The sequence below is a fragment of the Plectrocnemia conspersa genome, unplaced genomic scaffold (genome assembly GCF_051122295.1).
Source record: "Plectrocnemia conspersa isolate PC_06_02 unplaced genomic scaffold, ASM5112229v1 ptg000008l, whole genome shotgun sequence".
Lineage (NCBI taxonomy): Eukaryota > Metazoa > Arthropoda > Insecta > Trichoptera > Polycentropodidae > Plectrocnemia > Plectrocnemia conspersa.
Genome location: NW_028277172.1, coordinates 18,079,202 through 18,097,263, shown reverse-complemented (window position 1 = coordinate 18,097,263; position 18,062 = coordinate 18,079,202). Strand labels below are relative to the sequence as shown.

Genomic DNA, 18,062 nt, shown 5'->3' with positions numbered 1-18,062 from the left:
TTTTATATTAGCAAAAAAATAATACATTTTATTCTAAGCAATTTTTGCAAATTTTAGATAAAAAATAGTCATGCTTGATTTGATTTTATGTTCTTTGTCTTATCTTATTCTGTCAATTATATACAGATAATAATGCATTTTGATGATGAAAACAAAACTTAAACTACAATACAAAGTGGGTCAAGCTTTTACTATAGTTATTTTTAAAATGCAGTTTTATTAAAAAAATACATAAAATTACTTTTTGTGACAATTTTAAACATAATAGCCAAAGTTTTTATTATAATTTGATATATCTGTATCTAAATTTTACAGTAAAAAGACAATATACGTTCACATTTGACATACATGTGTAAAAAAAATATGCATCGTGCAAAGTGCATATGAAATTATATGGTATAATAAGCATATGATATTCGTGGAATTTTAGAAATTTTACAGTAAAACGCATAGTCTCATATGTATATTGTATGACGAGTGTGTTAGTAGCACAAAGTTCAACCCTGAACTTAACTATATGCAATTCAATATTTAGTCGTATGTTATGTTGATATTGTAACAGTCTAAGGATTGAATAGAATAAAAAACACAATTCATCTAGAATGTTTAATTACCAATCAATTATATATATGTCCTATAGCTGTGTTTTGTGATAATCATCCCTCGATTTGTTCCATAGAATAAAATTTGCCTGTGTTTTTTAACGTTTCATAAAATTATAAAGTAAATAAGCGAAATCTTCAGCGACACGCGTGCACTCCAAAAAGCAATTCAAGGCACACTGCATGATCAGTGAGAGAGGTTCCAGATGTAGGTCAAGAGCAAGCTCAAAGGAAAAGCATTAACCCATGCGTTTGTACATTGCCGTGATTCACGTATATTTTAATCATTTCAAATATATATATATTGTATTTTACAATACGTTATTTTATGTACTCATTTTGCTTCCAAAGATCTTTCTAAGAATTACCTATTTTCATATTAAATCAAACAATAAATGAAGGCAAGCTAGATAATTATGTTTAATACTATCGTAAATCACGATATTTATATTATTACATTTATTATTGGCAGTGCTTGATTTAAGTAACACTTAGCTAAATAATGCCATGTTTTGTATAGCATACATCTCAATTTGTTTTGTCCCCATTATATAAGCAAATAAAAAACTAGACTGAAGAAGAACTAATTTGTCAAATTTTTAACCGAGTCACTTAACAAAATAAAACACTAGTCTAAAACAAGAGGTAAAAAAATAGAAAACGTGTAATCAGTAGCGTATAGTCTTACTTTCCGTTCGTTGGTAAGAATGTCACTCACAAAAATATTCACGATAATGACATGTCATCTTTAACTGCGGGCACGATGTTGATTTCTATGATGTGACAATTCGAACGACATCGATGGCCATGTCATGCTCTACAAATTGCAGTAATGGAGTTTACGAGCCAATCCTCAGACTCTAAAGCCGTTTTTTGACATATTAACCGTATCTTGTAATTTATAGACATTAAAACTAGAATAATAAAGTAGTGAAGTGACAAAATAGCTAAGGCAATTATGTTTCATAGAGCAAATATGAAATTTGGATACATAATTATCTTGAACAGGTTATTGTAAACAAGAGGTAAAATATGTGCATTTATTGCAGACACCGACTCGATTTTTAACTGATGAATTATGTATAAGGTGTTATTTTCTATTATTGAAAAAGTATTACAATAAAAATAAGTAACTGTAAAAATCACAATATGTGACAAAATGAGGTATTACGACATTATATATTTTTAAAATTAAATTTAGATTGATTGAAAATAAATGTAATACATACTTATAATTTCATTAACACACTAAAATAAAAAAGAGAATAACTAATAAAAAATGTCTCGGTGTTTTCTCTTGGATTCGGTTATTTTAACCGGAAATCTCAAGGCCAAGCACGTGCATTGGAATTGTTCCGGTGTGAATCGATCCAGGACGACGCTTTTTAACTACTGCACGACACCGAATTACCTATTACCATAACGCATTACCCTACCAGCCGCATGAGTCCGTCAATTTTAGATATTGCGTTATTTAAGGGTAATGCTCAAATCTCAGATTTGCAATGCATCCAAACCTATCCTCGGACCACCTTTTTGTGTTTTTCACACTGGCCTGAGGTTATTCATAAAATTGTCTTTGATGATAATTAGAAGGGTTTCGGGAGTATTATCGAGTGCCGTATAGTTTTTAGACGACAGAACTATGGCCTAAAGGACACTAAAACTATTTTCCAAAATTACTTGGAAATTAAAATACAGATATTTTTAGAATACTATTATTTTTTTTTAAATATAATATGATACAAATCCCAAAGGCATCACAAATACATGAAAATTAATTAAAATATATAAAAATTGCCACCAATATACTAATTGAATGCTATAGCTTTCACTTAACTTGTTCAATATTTATTCTAATCAGGTTTTCTTCAAGACTTTCAATACCAGAATATATAATTACTTTTTGCTGTATATTTATGATTTCGGAATGCTAATAAGGAAATTAATTAAAGTACTTTAATATATTTTAACATCTTATAGACATCTTTTACTAGAATATGTAACTTTTCGTCCCAATTTATAAGATGTGGATGTCATGTTATTGGCCGTTGTCTTTGAAAGTGGTGTAAGTCCATTTATTCATACCTAAAAATATTGGCAAACGTTATTTAATTCGGGTAATGTTTTTAAAACTACAAACTTTTTTTATTATGCAGTAATAATTATTAAAAATGTTAAGGAAACTAAACGATTTTTTTGCTGTAATGGAAATGAAAATGAAAAATATAAACAATGCCAATTAATTGAAGTTGGCTTTGCTTAAATATATTTTTTCAAGTAAAAAGTAATAATTAAAATGAAGACATATAATAAAACGAATAATCGATTTAATTAACAAATAATTGCAATAATAAATTTATAACTAAGCAAGTATTTAAAGTAAATTACTTAAGATAACTTTACTTATAATAACAAACTTTTTCATATTTCAATCTGATTTCTCCTTTACACTTGAAGTAATTATGGTAAATATGAGGTATGGAAGGGCATTAAACTCATTAATTATGATTATTATGAATGGACTATTCCACTTTCAACAAAAAACATTCCTGTTATAACATTTTACAGTTCAGCTTATTTTGATTAATTTATGAGAATGTTGTGCAATATTGACTGTGTGATTATTAATATAAACGAGGATATTATTATCTGACTAAAACTACCATTAACTATTTTTTTCCCAGACATAGACTTTCATAAAAAAAACGGGTCATACATAAAATTAAAATAATATCATGTATAAACTTTTTTAATATCGTAAATACTAGTATTACTATAATATTTCATACCTAAACCATTCCTTGTCTTACGTGAATCTCGTGCAATTGATAATTTGTTGACTATCTGGATTACCTTAATATAATATTGAAAGAACGTAGATTGTAATTAAATGTCATATCCAGGTACAATTATTTGAAACACACAGACTAAAAATGTGCTTTGTAAAATGAACAAGCTTAAAATGTCACTAGACTTACCAAATAATGAGCGCGATTATAAAACAATCATAATAAACAATTATACACGTTGTCGAGTAACATGACTGGGACGTATAACTGTTTCGATGCGAAGCCAAGCGTTTATTTCTTTTCAATATTTTTTTTCTTAAAAAAATAACTTGCTTTATAACAACCATGAGCAATCTACGGCCCCGCCTGACTTACAAAAGTGATATTTTTTATTTTAAACTCGAACTGACTTGCATATCTACAGTATTTCGTGCTTTGTTGTGGTTTTTTATATAATGACCTTTATTGTTTTAGTTCTCAAGTTAAACTCGTCAGCTTATTTTTATTTATTGTTTCACCTTATGACCCAAAGCTTATGCCAAACATTTAATATATATTGTACAAAATAGCTTTTTTTAATAAACTATTGAAAGCGTTTTATTAAGAGAAAAAATAGTTCGCGTCAGTTAATATTAGATTATTGTAAGTTTGTTATTAATCTTATCTGAGAAAATAGAGAACCAGGAAAAACAGATGTTTAGTTATAACTTTCACGTTGAACATCGATAGAAGCTACTCATTCATTGTGACCCACATGGATATAATAATTTATTATGACTGATGATCCGACTATCCATAATAAGAGTAGTGCAATAAAACTTTAAATATTTTCTGTAAGAAAGGAAAACATGTTTGAAAGTTTTCAATAAAAGTTATTGTGAAATTATAATGCTTCTGTGAGGTAGAGTCATAGCTACTTATGAAAATTTTAATCCACACAGAAAAACGACTAATCTTACAATGGAATATTTGTAGCTTTACCATACATTCGAGTGATAGTCAATAATTTCTTGAGCTCTATGAAAACTATACAAGTGTATATAAAACCTCGAATTTTTTAATTTATTAAATGTATACAATCCTTGTTCCAATGACTTGAAAATATAATAATATATTTGACAGAGCAAATAAATATTCCAGCTCCGTACCAAATCATCTATGTTGTGAAAAATACACTTGGGACAGTTGATCTCCTCCTCTTTCCCCAATCGTATAAAAACAAAAACGCTCCTATAGAAGTTTCACTTCACTTCTGACTTAGAATTTAGTGCTGAATTAATCAATCCAGGTGATCCTTTGAAGTCAGAGAAAAGCAGCCGCTTCCACTTTGTTCGTGCTAATAATTAAACTTTATTTTCGGGATGAACTTAAAACTACATGGAGAAAAGGCACAGCGCGCATCTACAACATAATTTCTATTAACTTAAAAAAATTACGACTGTGTTAACTTGAAAATAATTCATAAAACTTCGTAATTTTTAATAAAAAATAAATAGACGCACAAGTATATAAAAATAGATAAATTACCCGAATTTTTATTTTTATTCTTAATAATGTGTCAGTGGTGCTTAAATTTATTTAAGATAAAGTTATTTTAAAAAACAATTGAGATCTTCACGGCCAGGGGATGTAAAGAGAGTGTCGTCTGTGATCTGCACCTGGCCTCCTCTTGGTTCAATTTGTACGTACTTAGTGAGTTTGAGTTTTAAGAATGCTTTTGAAACTGTCGGTATGACAAAATGAGCAAATAACCTGCTGATGCTTATGAGTTAATAACGTAATATTGACTAAAAGCTATTTTTGCTCTTTGGATATCATTCGCAGATATTTATGTCTTATGAACGTTAGATTCTAATTAATAATCCCTACATTTATATTTAGTGAAAATTGACTGCTTAAAATCCGCACAACTTATGACACGTGTGATACAAATGGAACAGTATGCTAACAGAGTTTGACACACCAGTGTTACCAGAGTGCAGCCAAGTTTTGGTCATAATAAAATCTATATGAATACATAGAAATATGCCACCTACACACTAATTGGCTAAATAAATTAATATACGTAAAAACCGAAAAAAATACCAATATATTCTAATATATTTTTTATTTAATATTGGAATATTATAAAACTACGAATAATTGAGAACCCTAATGTCCACCAACTGCGAGTACCTGGGTGAGAACAGATCAATGCTATCCGGCAGTCGGATAGCTGTGCTTATTGGTAAGTTGTTCAATACTCCTGTTCTTGTATGCAGTATAATACTTCAAGCAATACGCAAGCGATGTTTATAAGGTAGCACACAAAAACATTTTTTTTCCAGAATCTCCAGATTTTTTAATTCCCAACCAGAAGCTTGAAGAAGTGCTGTTCAAAGTACACTCACCGACACGACTCAGGGAATCATATCCCAACATAGTTTGCAGGAATTTAGTGAGAAATAAAAATGGATACTATTTATGTGCCAGCTAGATATAGTGAAATAAGTCGCTGCCTATTGACCTGAAAGACCTGGGTTCGAATCTCATATGGATATTATTGTTTTTATCGTCACAGATTAGTTTAACCTAGATTTACCTAATCTCACGAATGAATATCAAGATGATTAATTAAAATCAAGCTATGGCGTACATATTAGGTATCGAAAATTATCAAATATTAATGAGCTACTTCAACTCATATTTTATATTATATCTATAAAAAATATGCTCATATGTATGGGAATCTGAAAAACCTTTTTTGTATATTTTCTGTTCCAAAAGTGAATCGGTTGTATTATTTTGCAAACATACCATAGAAGCATGTTAAAAGGTACTGCACACTAGTTGATTATACAAGGTACACAGTGCCCTCGAGCTATCACAAGATAAATCCCAATATGTTAGGGGCTTTATTGCATATAATATGCAGTTTCATTTCGGGAAAGTTGTATTAGCATTAAGTGATAATATGCGAAGTAAGTTGGTATTAAAAAAATATAGATGAGTAAAATATAAAATATTTCCGCAAGAATCACAACTGTAAAATCTTATTTATTATTAAAACATAAATTTATATTATTGTATAATATATGGTATTATAAATACATTATTCTTGCATGTGAATGCTGCTAATTTACCTACTACAGTTTATTATTAGCAATTAGATACTAATCTTAGCGCTCGCAATTCATTCACCTCGATCGTATTTTCACAGAAATAATTTCTCTACCACACTACGAGCAAACAAGATGAAAATGTAGCAGCATAGTTAATGGTAGATAATGTAAAAAATTAAATATACATCACTGTCAGTGCAGTGCATCTATAAAAGCAGCGGAAACGTCGCTTACCGTGTTTTCCATTTCATTTTAATATGTTTTAATTAAAATAAGCATCAGTTCAATTGCATCTTTTACCGATTTTTGGCATTTAACAATTTTAGAACTCATTTATCACCCGAGTAACACAGTTACATTTTTCGTTACAAAGTAACGGAACACACCGCTGTAATTGCGCCATTAAAGTCCATAAGTGCATTATGAGTAATTATATTTTACTGAACAAGACATTTCTATTATTAATGTACTTCGTTTTATTTTTCATCAGCTAAAGAATAGGAAAATAGTGTAAAATTGTGTCACACGAACACTGCTCTATATTCAAACGACCGGAAAAATAGCATTATCACAACATGGCTATTATAAAAAACTATGTCAAATTATTTACGTATGAAAATTTTCATTCTTACCTTATATTACCTTAAAATACATATGCATATAAAGACGTTAAATCTTATTATAGAAGCAATCAATCAAATAACACAATAAGAATAGATAGAACGAAGGCTTTAGAAAGTGCATAATATTTGTCAGACGCTTAAGATGCGTTCTTTATCTGTTCATCAAATTCACAAGCAATTTGCTTCCGCGTAAGAAAAAAATCTCGGTCTTGCGGTTTATTCATTATATCTTAAATCAGTAATATTAAACATTTTTGGTTAGCATGGCATTTAAAGTAATTGATACTCATTTGCCAATTGAATTGATATGGCCCTGACCAAAATAATTAGAACAAAAACTGCTTATAATATTATTATATTCAAAGTAGAAAGATTTTTTCACTATGTAAAGTTGCGATATTCATAAATGATAAAGGTCCGTTATATTGTAGAAAGCTGTACTTTGATGCGAAGTTGAAATAAGAATTCATAATGAACACAAGTAATTTGCGTATAAGGAAAGAAACATCTTGTAGATACTTTAGAGTTGCAGTTATCTGAAAATGTCTATTGGTTGCAAAATTTATTTATTTCGCTTATTATTATTAAAATAAATGTATTGAAAGTGCATGTACAGATTTTATGTTTACTATAAGTAGTATTAATACTATAGTACCTAATTATATTTAACGATTGACCTAGAAAATTAAAATTGCGATTGCGGTTTGCATTATATGCAATATTGCGATTCGGACTGTGTGACCGTATTTATAAAATATTTTTAGCAACTTGCTCTTGCGTCTAAAAATAAATTAAGGCAAGATAGAGTCGCCAATTTTTCCTGAGACGATTCCGGGACACATGGTCCAAAAATTAATCTATTACAATGACATGCGTGGTGATAGGAACAGGTCATCTGTCCAATATATCGACCACCAGTGCACTATAACTAGAGATTCAATACGTGCCAAAGTTTCATTTTTATTCTTAATCTTACGTTGTAGTCTATCATACGCCCGATGCGTTACAACGGGATAAATATGTATCATATATAATGAATACCTACAAGCAAGCATTATTCACCAGACTGAATGAAATCGGTTACATCAGTTTATTCTAGAGAATTTCTCGAAAAAATGTCAAATCGAGAATTCTCACTTCTCGATAAATTTTATACAACATTTTTTATTATATAAAATTAAATTTGTGCGAATACTTTTAAAAGGTTTACAACCACTGCCCTTTTTATAAACGCCGCATAAATAAAGGCGGGTTCATGCCTAATATGCATACTTCTGGGAAGGTTTTAATAAGAGTCTGGGAATGACAAAAAATTGCTTAAAAATTTTGAATACACGAAATCGCCTATTTTTTGCTGAAGTAATAAAAGAAGACACTCAGATAAGAAACCTTTCCGAAGGTGTTCGTGCCAGATGTTTGAAAATATGCACTCTTTCTCGGAAGATCATAAGTATTTAAATGACAAACATTTTTTCCCGTTTTTCTATTACTCTAACCGGCCGGCGGTTTTAGCTATGCTTTGGTGATGTAAGAGCCCACTCTGATAGAAATAAACGCATGGGAATCGGCAGAATGCAAAAGGATTTAGGGATATTTTTCATTTTCGATAATATATTTTCATATTTTTTTATATATGTTGTTTTTATAAAGTAGCAACAGCTGTTATTGACAAACGAAGAGAGCTTAATTTTTTTGTTAAAAAAATTATAAAATATCAATAGTGAGCTAAGCTTGAAATTCCAACGGGGAATAATCAATAGCAAAATCCAGAATCTTTCACCAGTCAAAAAAGATATTTAGACAAATGCTTATTTATGAAATGATTATTTATTTTAATTCGGAATATTCGTAAAAAAATCTATATGTACTTTTTTCTGTCCTGAATAAAAAAATAAAATTTAAAATAAAATGCTGTCGTTAATTTGCATGAACGATTCGCATTTTAAAATCCTTAATATACATATATTATGTTATTTTATGGGTGGTCCGCCATAATGACTTAGTGGCCAATTGATAATGTTAAAATATATGCCTATATTAGAAAATATTTTATTTCTAAATTAATAAGTATTAAAAAAATATGGTAATATAAATAACTTATGTAAAAAATGCTGGTTTATTTGATAAAAACTGTTTTAATATTTCGAATAACATCTTTAAAAGGCCCATTTTAAGTTACCGCGTTTTGAGATATATATGTAATTACACATAAACCTTTAAACGTTTAAATTGCAATATTTATATATACATTATCATACGCATCACTATTGAGGCACAAATAATATGTTCTTTTTTATTAAAATATATTAACCATGGTGTCGCATTTTTTCCTGAATACATCAATTTATTACAATATCCTGCTTCATTCACATATGTTTAGAATCCTTTTAACCTTTCAGATTACATTTCAGCTCTAAAAGCCATAGCTTAGAATACAAATTAATAAAGTCAAACGAAATCGAGAAGCAGTGAAAAAGAATAAGAAAAAGTAAATTTAAAAAGTAGAAATATTAGTTTTACTATAAAATTTATATTTAAAAATGTATTTATACTATAAAAAATAATAATATAGTAAATCAATGGTGGCTCTTATTCTTGTACATAGCTATAAAGAAGGTCAAATGGTAATGAACCGATGTTGCCTAATTCCTACGCCAAAAAAATCCATCTTGACCATTCGATAACGTTGATTTTTTTTGATTGAATATTACACGTGCCTTTTTACCTCCCATAATAGTGATGCGCTAATGCAGATACATCAAAGACGCTACCTATCAACAGAACGGTTCAAAAATAATTCTTAGAAAAAACGACTTGAGAAAAAAAATGTACTGCGATCTATCTGAATTTAAACATATTCATTGCAAATTATAACACTCTTTTAATGTAAAATTTGAGTTTTAAGAATTGATATTAAATTCATTGGTGACAATTGATTTAACAAAGCAAATCCCAAAATATGTTTCAAATAAAATGTAGGGATTAAATTGACAGATCCAAAAAAAGCTTATAGTAAAAAATGCGCACCGATCGTGAGAATCTGTTAAGCCATAAACATATTATGTCATACTAGTCGATAGTATCTGAAATAAAAACAAAGGTTTAACGTGCATCATAATAGCCTATGCAAATCTTGAGAATGACATTGCGTTTTATTGCCCGGAATAGCGTTTCAAATCTCCATGAAAAACAGTTATGCAATTGTTTTAACAACAGACTTTGTCCTGTTCAAACGATCACAGCCAGACCAATAATTGGTCATTGCATCAAAACAGGGCGAGCACTAAATCTCCCTCTGAAGAGACAATCTTAAAAAGGCTGATACGCAGGACTCAAAAATAACTTCTACTTCAAACTTTTTCCGTACTCACATTATGAACTTCAACTAAGAACACTCCAACAACAATACAATTTGTACAGACTCAAGACCAAGAAAATGCCTAGTAACTTATATATATGAAAACTAAAATTTTGCTAAAACTATTCTACCAAAATATGAACTAATAATGGTAACCAAAAAATTAGATCTGCAGATCATTTACACATAATTATGAAATTAGATCTTTCAAGCATTTTCTGTAAAGTCTGACACAAATTCTTTAAAATATATTGCATTTAAAACTCTTAATGATTTACCAAAATCAACTAGTTCATATTATTTTAATCAAATAAAATTATGTTAATAAATAATACATATATTATATCAATATATAATTTTTATTTTTGTTTTCCTCTAGCATGCTTCTTATTTTTCTTATTTGTTTTTTTCAAAATTTAATAATCAATATTTTGAGTCCACTAATTATATTTTTCTAAATGTATACATATTAAATTTATAATTTTAACCATAGAATAAATTATTTCTTACTCATTCGTAATAACGTAAATAAATAATAAAAATAACTTCAGACGAAGAGATTCGCAGAAGCATCTGCTTCCCTCTTCACGTCAACCATTGGTCTAGCTCGACGTCCGAAATCCAGAGCTTAACTTTACGTATGTGAACGTAATTTAAATTTTTGCCAAACACAAAAAAACTAAACACCTCTGACACGAAAGTCATGTCATTATTTTAATTTATTTTTTGTTTAATCTCTATTTTACTATGTGATATAGTTGTAGTGAAATATAAAAACAGCCATAAATGAAAATAAATATACAAATATAAGAAGAGTGAATTATAAACTAGATCCATGTTGAAGTATGAGTGCCTTAGTTTTTATATAGGTATGTATGTATATAAGTTATTATCTTAGTGTTTTGATAAATACATGTTTAATTTTCACAATAACAACACCATAAAGAAAGAGGACTTACGAACGGTAAACGAAGAGAAGAAAAAATAGCAATGAAATTTTATACATGGGCTCATAATAAACTATCAAATTAAACACAAATAACTTTAAAGCATAATAATACAAATAAATATATATGTTAAGATTAGATAATCAGGTACTAATAAAACCAATTTTTCGATTGCTCTTAAATGAAAGCATAAGCCTAATTAAGAATAACCTATAGCACCCATGATGTAAAACTTGTTTGACGTGCCTGCTTTAAAAGTTTAACTGTTGATCATTCACATGCCGATATGTAGAGCATCCATTCTAAAGAGGCTTTGGCAAACCTTCAGCGACGATCGTAAATTCGCATTAGTCTACGAAATAGGAAAGCCAGCCTAAAGAACGACGGAAGTGGGGACACCGACGTCTAGGCTAAGACAGACTTTTCACGGTCTTTAGTTCTTCGTCGCTGGCGGTCAGGGATTCACCTGTCCTCTTAAAATGTGCTCGCCGATAAAAGTGTTGTTCATTAACATTAGTTGAATCATGTCGGGAAATGTGCTTCTAGTGCTCATCTTCATAACAATCTACACTAAGAGTTGTTATACGATACCGCACATAACTCAAGAATCTTATCTCACAACAACCGGAAGACTTATAAGCAGGGTTTACAAGTTATTAGATTTTGAACAAAATGAGGAAACGCACATACCGCCTATATTAACATACGACCCGAAAAGTAGAAGATTTCACATCTTAGAAGAACATGCAGAGGGAAGAGCTTATAAGAAGAACAATAAAAATAACCAAGTGGGTTTTTTCGGTGAAATGTATAAAATGGTTCAGGATACATTCTTTGACATCAACGCCTGGCCCAACGATAGAAAACCGACGAAGATGAGAAAAGTTAAAAAAGTGCCTGCGAAAAGTGACTATGACGAAGATCCAATAGCGAATTTTTTAGATAATTTAGACTATATGTTTTACGGACAATCTACTACAAAAGAACATAAACCCCCGACGACAACTCCTTACAGTGACTTATACGAAGATTATCTTGATCCTCAATCAACCGAACCCAGCAATAAAGTGATGATTATTCGTACAAAAAAATCAAATACAAAAACTACAGTGGATATTAAGAAAACAACCAAAACAACTACTCCGACGCCAAAGATCGTAAAAACGAAAACGACAAGAACTACGAAAGAACCGGCAATTGAAAAGCCAATGTACCACGATGTATATAAATATCCTCCCCAATATTACTACCCTTATTATCCTCCTACAATATCTTACTCACAGTTCTTAGCGACAGCTAAACCAAAGATTGATCAGAAAACAACCATGAGTGAAAATCTAGAATATGAGAATGGAAATGTCAAGAAAAACCCCTGCGATAACAAAAAACAGCCAGAATCACCAGTAGCATCACCACAAATATGGTCACAGTACGCCTTTCCTTTTGGAACATTCACTGTCCCAACGAGTGCACCGCCTACTACAACTACCCTTAGGAATAATATATTTCCATCACTTATAGTACCATCAGTGCCGAATTTCTTCTTTCCTTTCGGAGCGTTAAACATTCAAACGACCACAGTACCTACTACTACCACCAAAAAGATAACCAACTCTCCTAGTAAAGCATCGACCACCACGATTGCGACGAGTACTACGAGTGTCACAAGTACTACTAGAACACCCACTACCAGAAGAAGGATAGTTACTTATCCTACACGTGCTACTAAAACCACTACTTCAACTACAACTGAAGCATCAGTAGGAGGTAACATTTTAAGATATTCATTATTCAAATATCTGATCATATGATCATTTTTTTTTAAAGAAACAGTTGTTAAAAAATATTACTAGGAGTGCAGAACGCAATGAAATTTGTCAAAATGTCAACTTATGGATTATATATGTATATAAAAATGCGTCAAATACTCCTTTCAATAAAACAGCAATATTTCACATTAATAAATGTTCTGCATGAAAAATGGTAGTCAAAATAAATATCCATAAATTCTACACTACAAGGCCACATTGATTTAATTTTTTGCTGTTTTTAATAATGATGTTTAAATAATAACTATCATAAGGATTAGTTCAGTTTTTTCAGTGTGAGGTTATTTGATGTTGCAATATTGATAGACCACAATCATTTTGTAGAACCTAAATTTTTGTTACCCCTATTATATACATCTCAGAAGTGTTCTTTTTTGCTTGATTGAAAATACCCTTTTTTGAATATAAATTATTTTTAAATTCACAAAAGTTTTAGATTAACTATACCTACGTGTTTAACCTCGTAGTCTGGCTCATGAAGTTCTCAAATCGTCTCTGAAGATCGGGTTGAACTCTTGGATTTACGATAACTTTTGACGTGCAAGTTGAAACCGGCTATTATAGTTGTTTTCTAAGGCTCATTGCAGATGATATTTGACGTAGCTCCACACATTGCGAATTTGTTCCAAGGCGAAAGCGAAGTGTTCGATGGAAGTTCCTGGGGAGAGTTAAGTTAATACGCCATGTTTCAAGCTTATATATTATTTTTAAATTAAGGAAAGAAACAGACTAATTGTTTTTGTCTTATAAATATTTAGCTTAGAGTAATTTTTGTCTAATAAATATTTAGTAGTAATTTTATGAAATAGAGGTCTGAGTACCTACAAGCGCATTCCATTGCAGTAAACACCGATTCTTCGGTTTTGTATTGGCACTGAATCTTCAGCTTATGCATGAGTCAGTCCTTCTTTTATGTGCATTTAATGCATGTCCGTTCAAATATGTTTATAAAATACCGATAAAGAAAAACCTTAAACAAATAAAACAATAAAAAATAATATGAATATTAAAATATTCGATAATAATATAATTGCTTCATTTAAAATTAAGTTTTTCTAAATTTTCTTAATCTCACAGATAGTTAATTGGAATCAAGCAAAGTCGTGCACATGTGGTATAAAAAATCTATAATAATGAGCTATACGAGAATTTATCATATGAATAAAATTAAAATCAAAAGAATTAATTTAATCTTAAATATCAAATATTTATTTATTCGTTAAAAATAATATGTTGCTATTTTAGTGGAATTATTAAAAAAAATACTTGAATAAAAAGTAAACGATTCAAAAAAGTAAAATTGTTGTTTTGTAGTTTCAATTCAAAAATGTTATTAGTGAAGATTTATTTTTAAAACTAAAAAAAATATATTGCATAGGTTTAGAATTGTCACTATGCTGTTTTTTTAACATATTTTATTATATTAAGATAAAATCATTAGTCCAATGTGTGTTCACTGCAGGACGCACTTGAGACCACTTTGATATTTTAGAAATTTTGGTTTCAACAATCAACAATCTCATTATTATTATTAATCAGGTATACTAAAATTATTTTATATAAAAACATATGTGCATAAATTTATTAATAAAATAAAATAAAAAAAAATACTTTTAATCCAGATCGGGCAGAACTTTTAAGCCACGGCGGGCAGATCCGCCCGTGTGTGGCTAGCTAACAAATTATTTGCTCTTTCATTTGTGACTAACTTCAAAGCGTTGCACACATTTTTGTGTTTCTTAAATAACTATTAAAAATAGATGTATTATATTATAATATAAAACCTATAAATTAATGTATTTATTTCCTAGTAAATTATAATTTGTAATATATTTAGTACTTTAATTATGGTTGTAGTGACATCTATCAAAATAAATAAGAAATTATCTCATTATTCCCGAACCCAATTAGAGCGAATGAAACATTTTTATACATACACGTTCAGCCATATGTTAATAATGTCTTATAATTGCATTTTATGTTATTTTTATTTTACAGGTTGGTTTAGTTATTTCAACAATGATGAAGCAGAGCCGGAAGAGACCACAGATGCACCGTCGTCAAGTTGGTTTAATATCTTCTCTGACGACAGTGATTCAGGACTGAACGGAGTATCTCAGTATATTCCGTTCATTTTACCTGCACCAACAACAACATCGACTACAATTCCACCGGCAACATCAACTTCGACCAATTGGTTCAACTCATTTTTGGTTACTGAAGAAGATGATGGCGCTTATATAAACAACAATACCAAAAGTAAATAAACAATTAAAATATTATTGTACTAATAAAATGCATTCTCAATAATAAACAATTGCAGCTAAGCCAAAAAGAGGGCAACGAAAAAACTACAATGGCTTCCAATTGCTCAGAATATACCCGGAAACAGTTTCAAAAGTAAAATTGCTCAAAGATTTGCAAGAAGAGACTCAGAATTCAGGACTTATGTGGTGGTCATCTCCTACTTTAAACAGACCTGCTGACTTACTAGTTCCGCCAGACTTGAATTCTGATATAGTTGACTATTTAAAAGGAGAGAATTTGAAACATAACATTCTCATATGGGATGTTCAGGTATAGTTTATATTTTATATATATTTACTTTTCTTATAATATAATACAAAACATGTTATTTTTACAGAATGCTATAAACTATGAAAATCCGAAATTATCAAAAACGCAGCGCTTGGAGCTTGAAAAGAACAGAGGACATCCGTTGACATGGCGTAGATATCACCGATATGCTGACATATTGAGATTTTTGGAATATATATCTTTGAAGTATCCGGATATAGTAGAATTGATACCTTTAGGAAGATCTTTTGAAGGACTTCCTATACTTTTAGCAAAGGTAGAGATATTATTTCATAAGCAGAGCAATCTAGAAAGCAGCGTTTACAAAATAAAGAATATAAACATATTTTAAAATATAGGTTTCCATACCAAAGAACGACTCTGAACAATCAAACACAAACAGAAAGAAGTGGAAATTAAAGTCAAGACTTAAACCGGCCATTTGGATTGATGGCGGTGCACATGCTAGAGATTGGATTGCTCCGGCTGTTGTAACGTGGTTACTTCATACACTCGTAGAAGGGGCGCATGGAACTGGTTTGCATATTTTATATATATTTATTATATATCCCAGGTCTAAACTTGTAGATAGTTTTCTGATCTCTGATTTGGTCTGATGATCAGATTTAACCCGATTCTAACCAATTAAATTTTAGATAGTTTCACACTTCATTTTTTTAGTGCCACCTGCACTTATTTGTTTACCTTCTACACAACAGCTATTTTGTAACAACCCATGACCCCTTGTGGTAATTATCTCTTGAAAATTCCTTAGACACAATACTATGTGTTTATGTGTTATTCCTATACTTCCTAATTATGATGTGTTTATATGTTATTCCTATACTTCCTCTAATACAAAAATGATGCTTTATCTTTTCATGTGTAGTATTGACACTAACTCAATTTAAAGATTTATATATAATATAGAATATGTGTTGCATGATAAACTTTATTTAAAGTGGAACTACACAAATTTATAAATAGATCTTTTTAGGACCCGATATGGAATTGATAGAGGCTGCCGATTGGTACATATTACCAGTTGTAAATCCAGATGGATATGAATATACTCACACTAAAGACCGTTTATGGAGGAAATCACGATCAAAGCATTCGACTGACGATGAATACTTTAATAGCTGGTTTGTTATGAATACATTGATATTTTATTGATCATTAAAACAACAAGAGGTTTTTGTATCATATTAGGTTTCCGTGGAGGTGGGGCACTAAATGCTATGGAGTAGATCTCAATCGCAATTGGGATTTTCATTGGGGAGAAAAAGGAGCATCGACGAACCCTTGCAGCGATTATTATAATGGTCCACAAGCATTTTCAGAACCAGAGACTAAAATTGTATCAGATTTTCTAATGCAAAATGATCAAATAAAGGTTTTATTTGGTATTTAAAATATTCTGTAAACATTATATTAATATATATTTTAATTTTTAGGTTTATCTAAGTCTATATGCGTATAGTCAAATGTGGATGTTGCCTGCGTCATATTCTAGAGATCCAGTGGTTGATAAGAATGAGCTAATGGAGATGGGTAAGTTGGCATCGGCTGCGGCTAAGGAAATATCCGGGACAAACTATGAAGTGGTGCAATCTAACGATATTATGCAAGCAGAATCTGGCACGTCTCATGATTGGGCGAAAGGCAGAGCTGGAATAAAATATTCCTATGCTATAAAATTGAGAGACTCCACTGGTCCCTTCGGATATTTATTGCCGGGCTCACAAATTATTCCAACTGCTAAGGAAACGTTGGAAGGAATTAAAGTTATTGTAGATAATTTGTAGCAGAATGTTAGCCTAAATGTATGTCTTTAGATAATTTATTTATTTGTTGTAAATATTAATTTAATAGAACAATTGTAAATAATGAATTAACTAATAAAAACACTTTTTTTTAATTTTGACTACAAATTTTATTTAAAACAATATATTTAAATCCTAAATTAAAAGAGTGGTGTAACTAATTTTGCTAATCTATTAAAATATTATGTGATAATAATTTAAGAGCTCCTATCACCTTTTCCAATATTAGCAAAAACTTAGTATCACGCATATGTTTAATTAAATTACCTACTAATTATATATTTTTGTAAGGATAATTTAGATTTTTTACAAAGTTGTGAAATATGAAAAATAAACATGAAAAACGGTAATCAAACTACTGAACACATATGTACATGACAATTGAACACAGAGACAATTGCACACAG

The 18,062-nt window shown here is 30.0% G+C and overlaps 1 protein-coding gene across 1 annotated transcript; it reads left to right on the top strand.

Annotated features, from left to right (window-relative positions):
• Positions 1 to 11,884: 11,884 nt before the first annotated feature.
• LOC148233229 (uncharacterized) lies at positions 11,885 to 17,747 on the top strand. The gene is made up of 8 exons (XM_088190317.1): positions 11,885 to 13,190; positions 15,251 to 15,511; positions 15,576 to 15,829; positions 15,897 to 16,106; positions 16,189 to 16,366; positions 16,827 to 16,974; positions 17,042 to 17,225; positions 17,287 to 17,747. Exons 1-8 carry the CDS (start codon positions 11,948 to 11,950, stop codon positions 17,635 to 17,637), a joined length of 2,829 nt encoding a protein of 942 aa, XP_088046443.1. The 5' UTR covers positions 11,885 to 11,947; the 3' UTR covers positions 17,638 to 17,747.
• Positions 17,748 to 18,062: the final 315 nt, after the last annotated feature.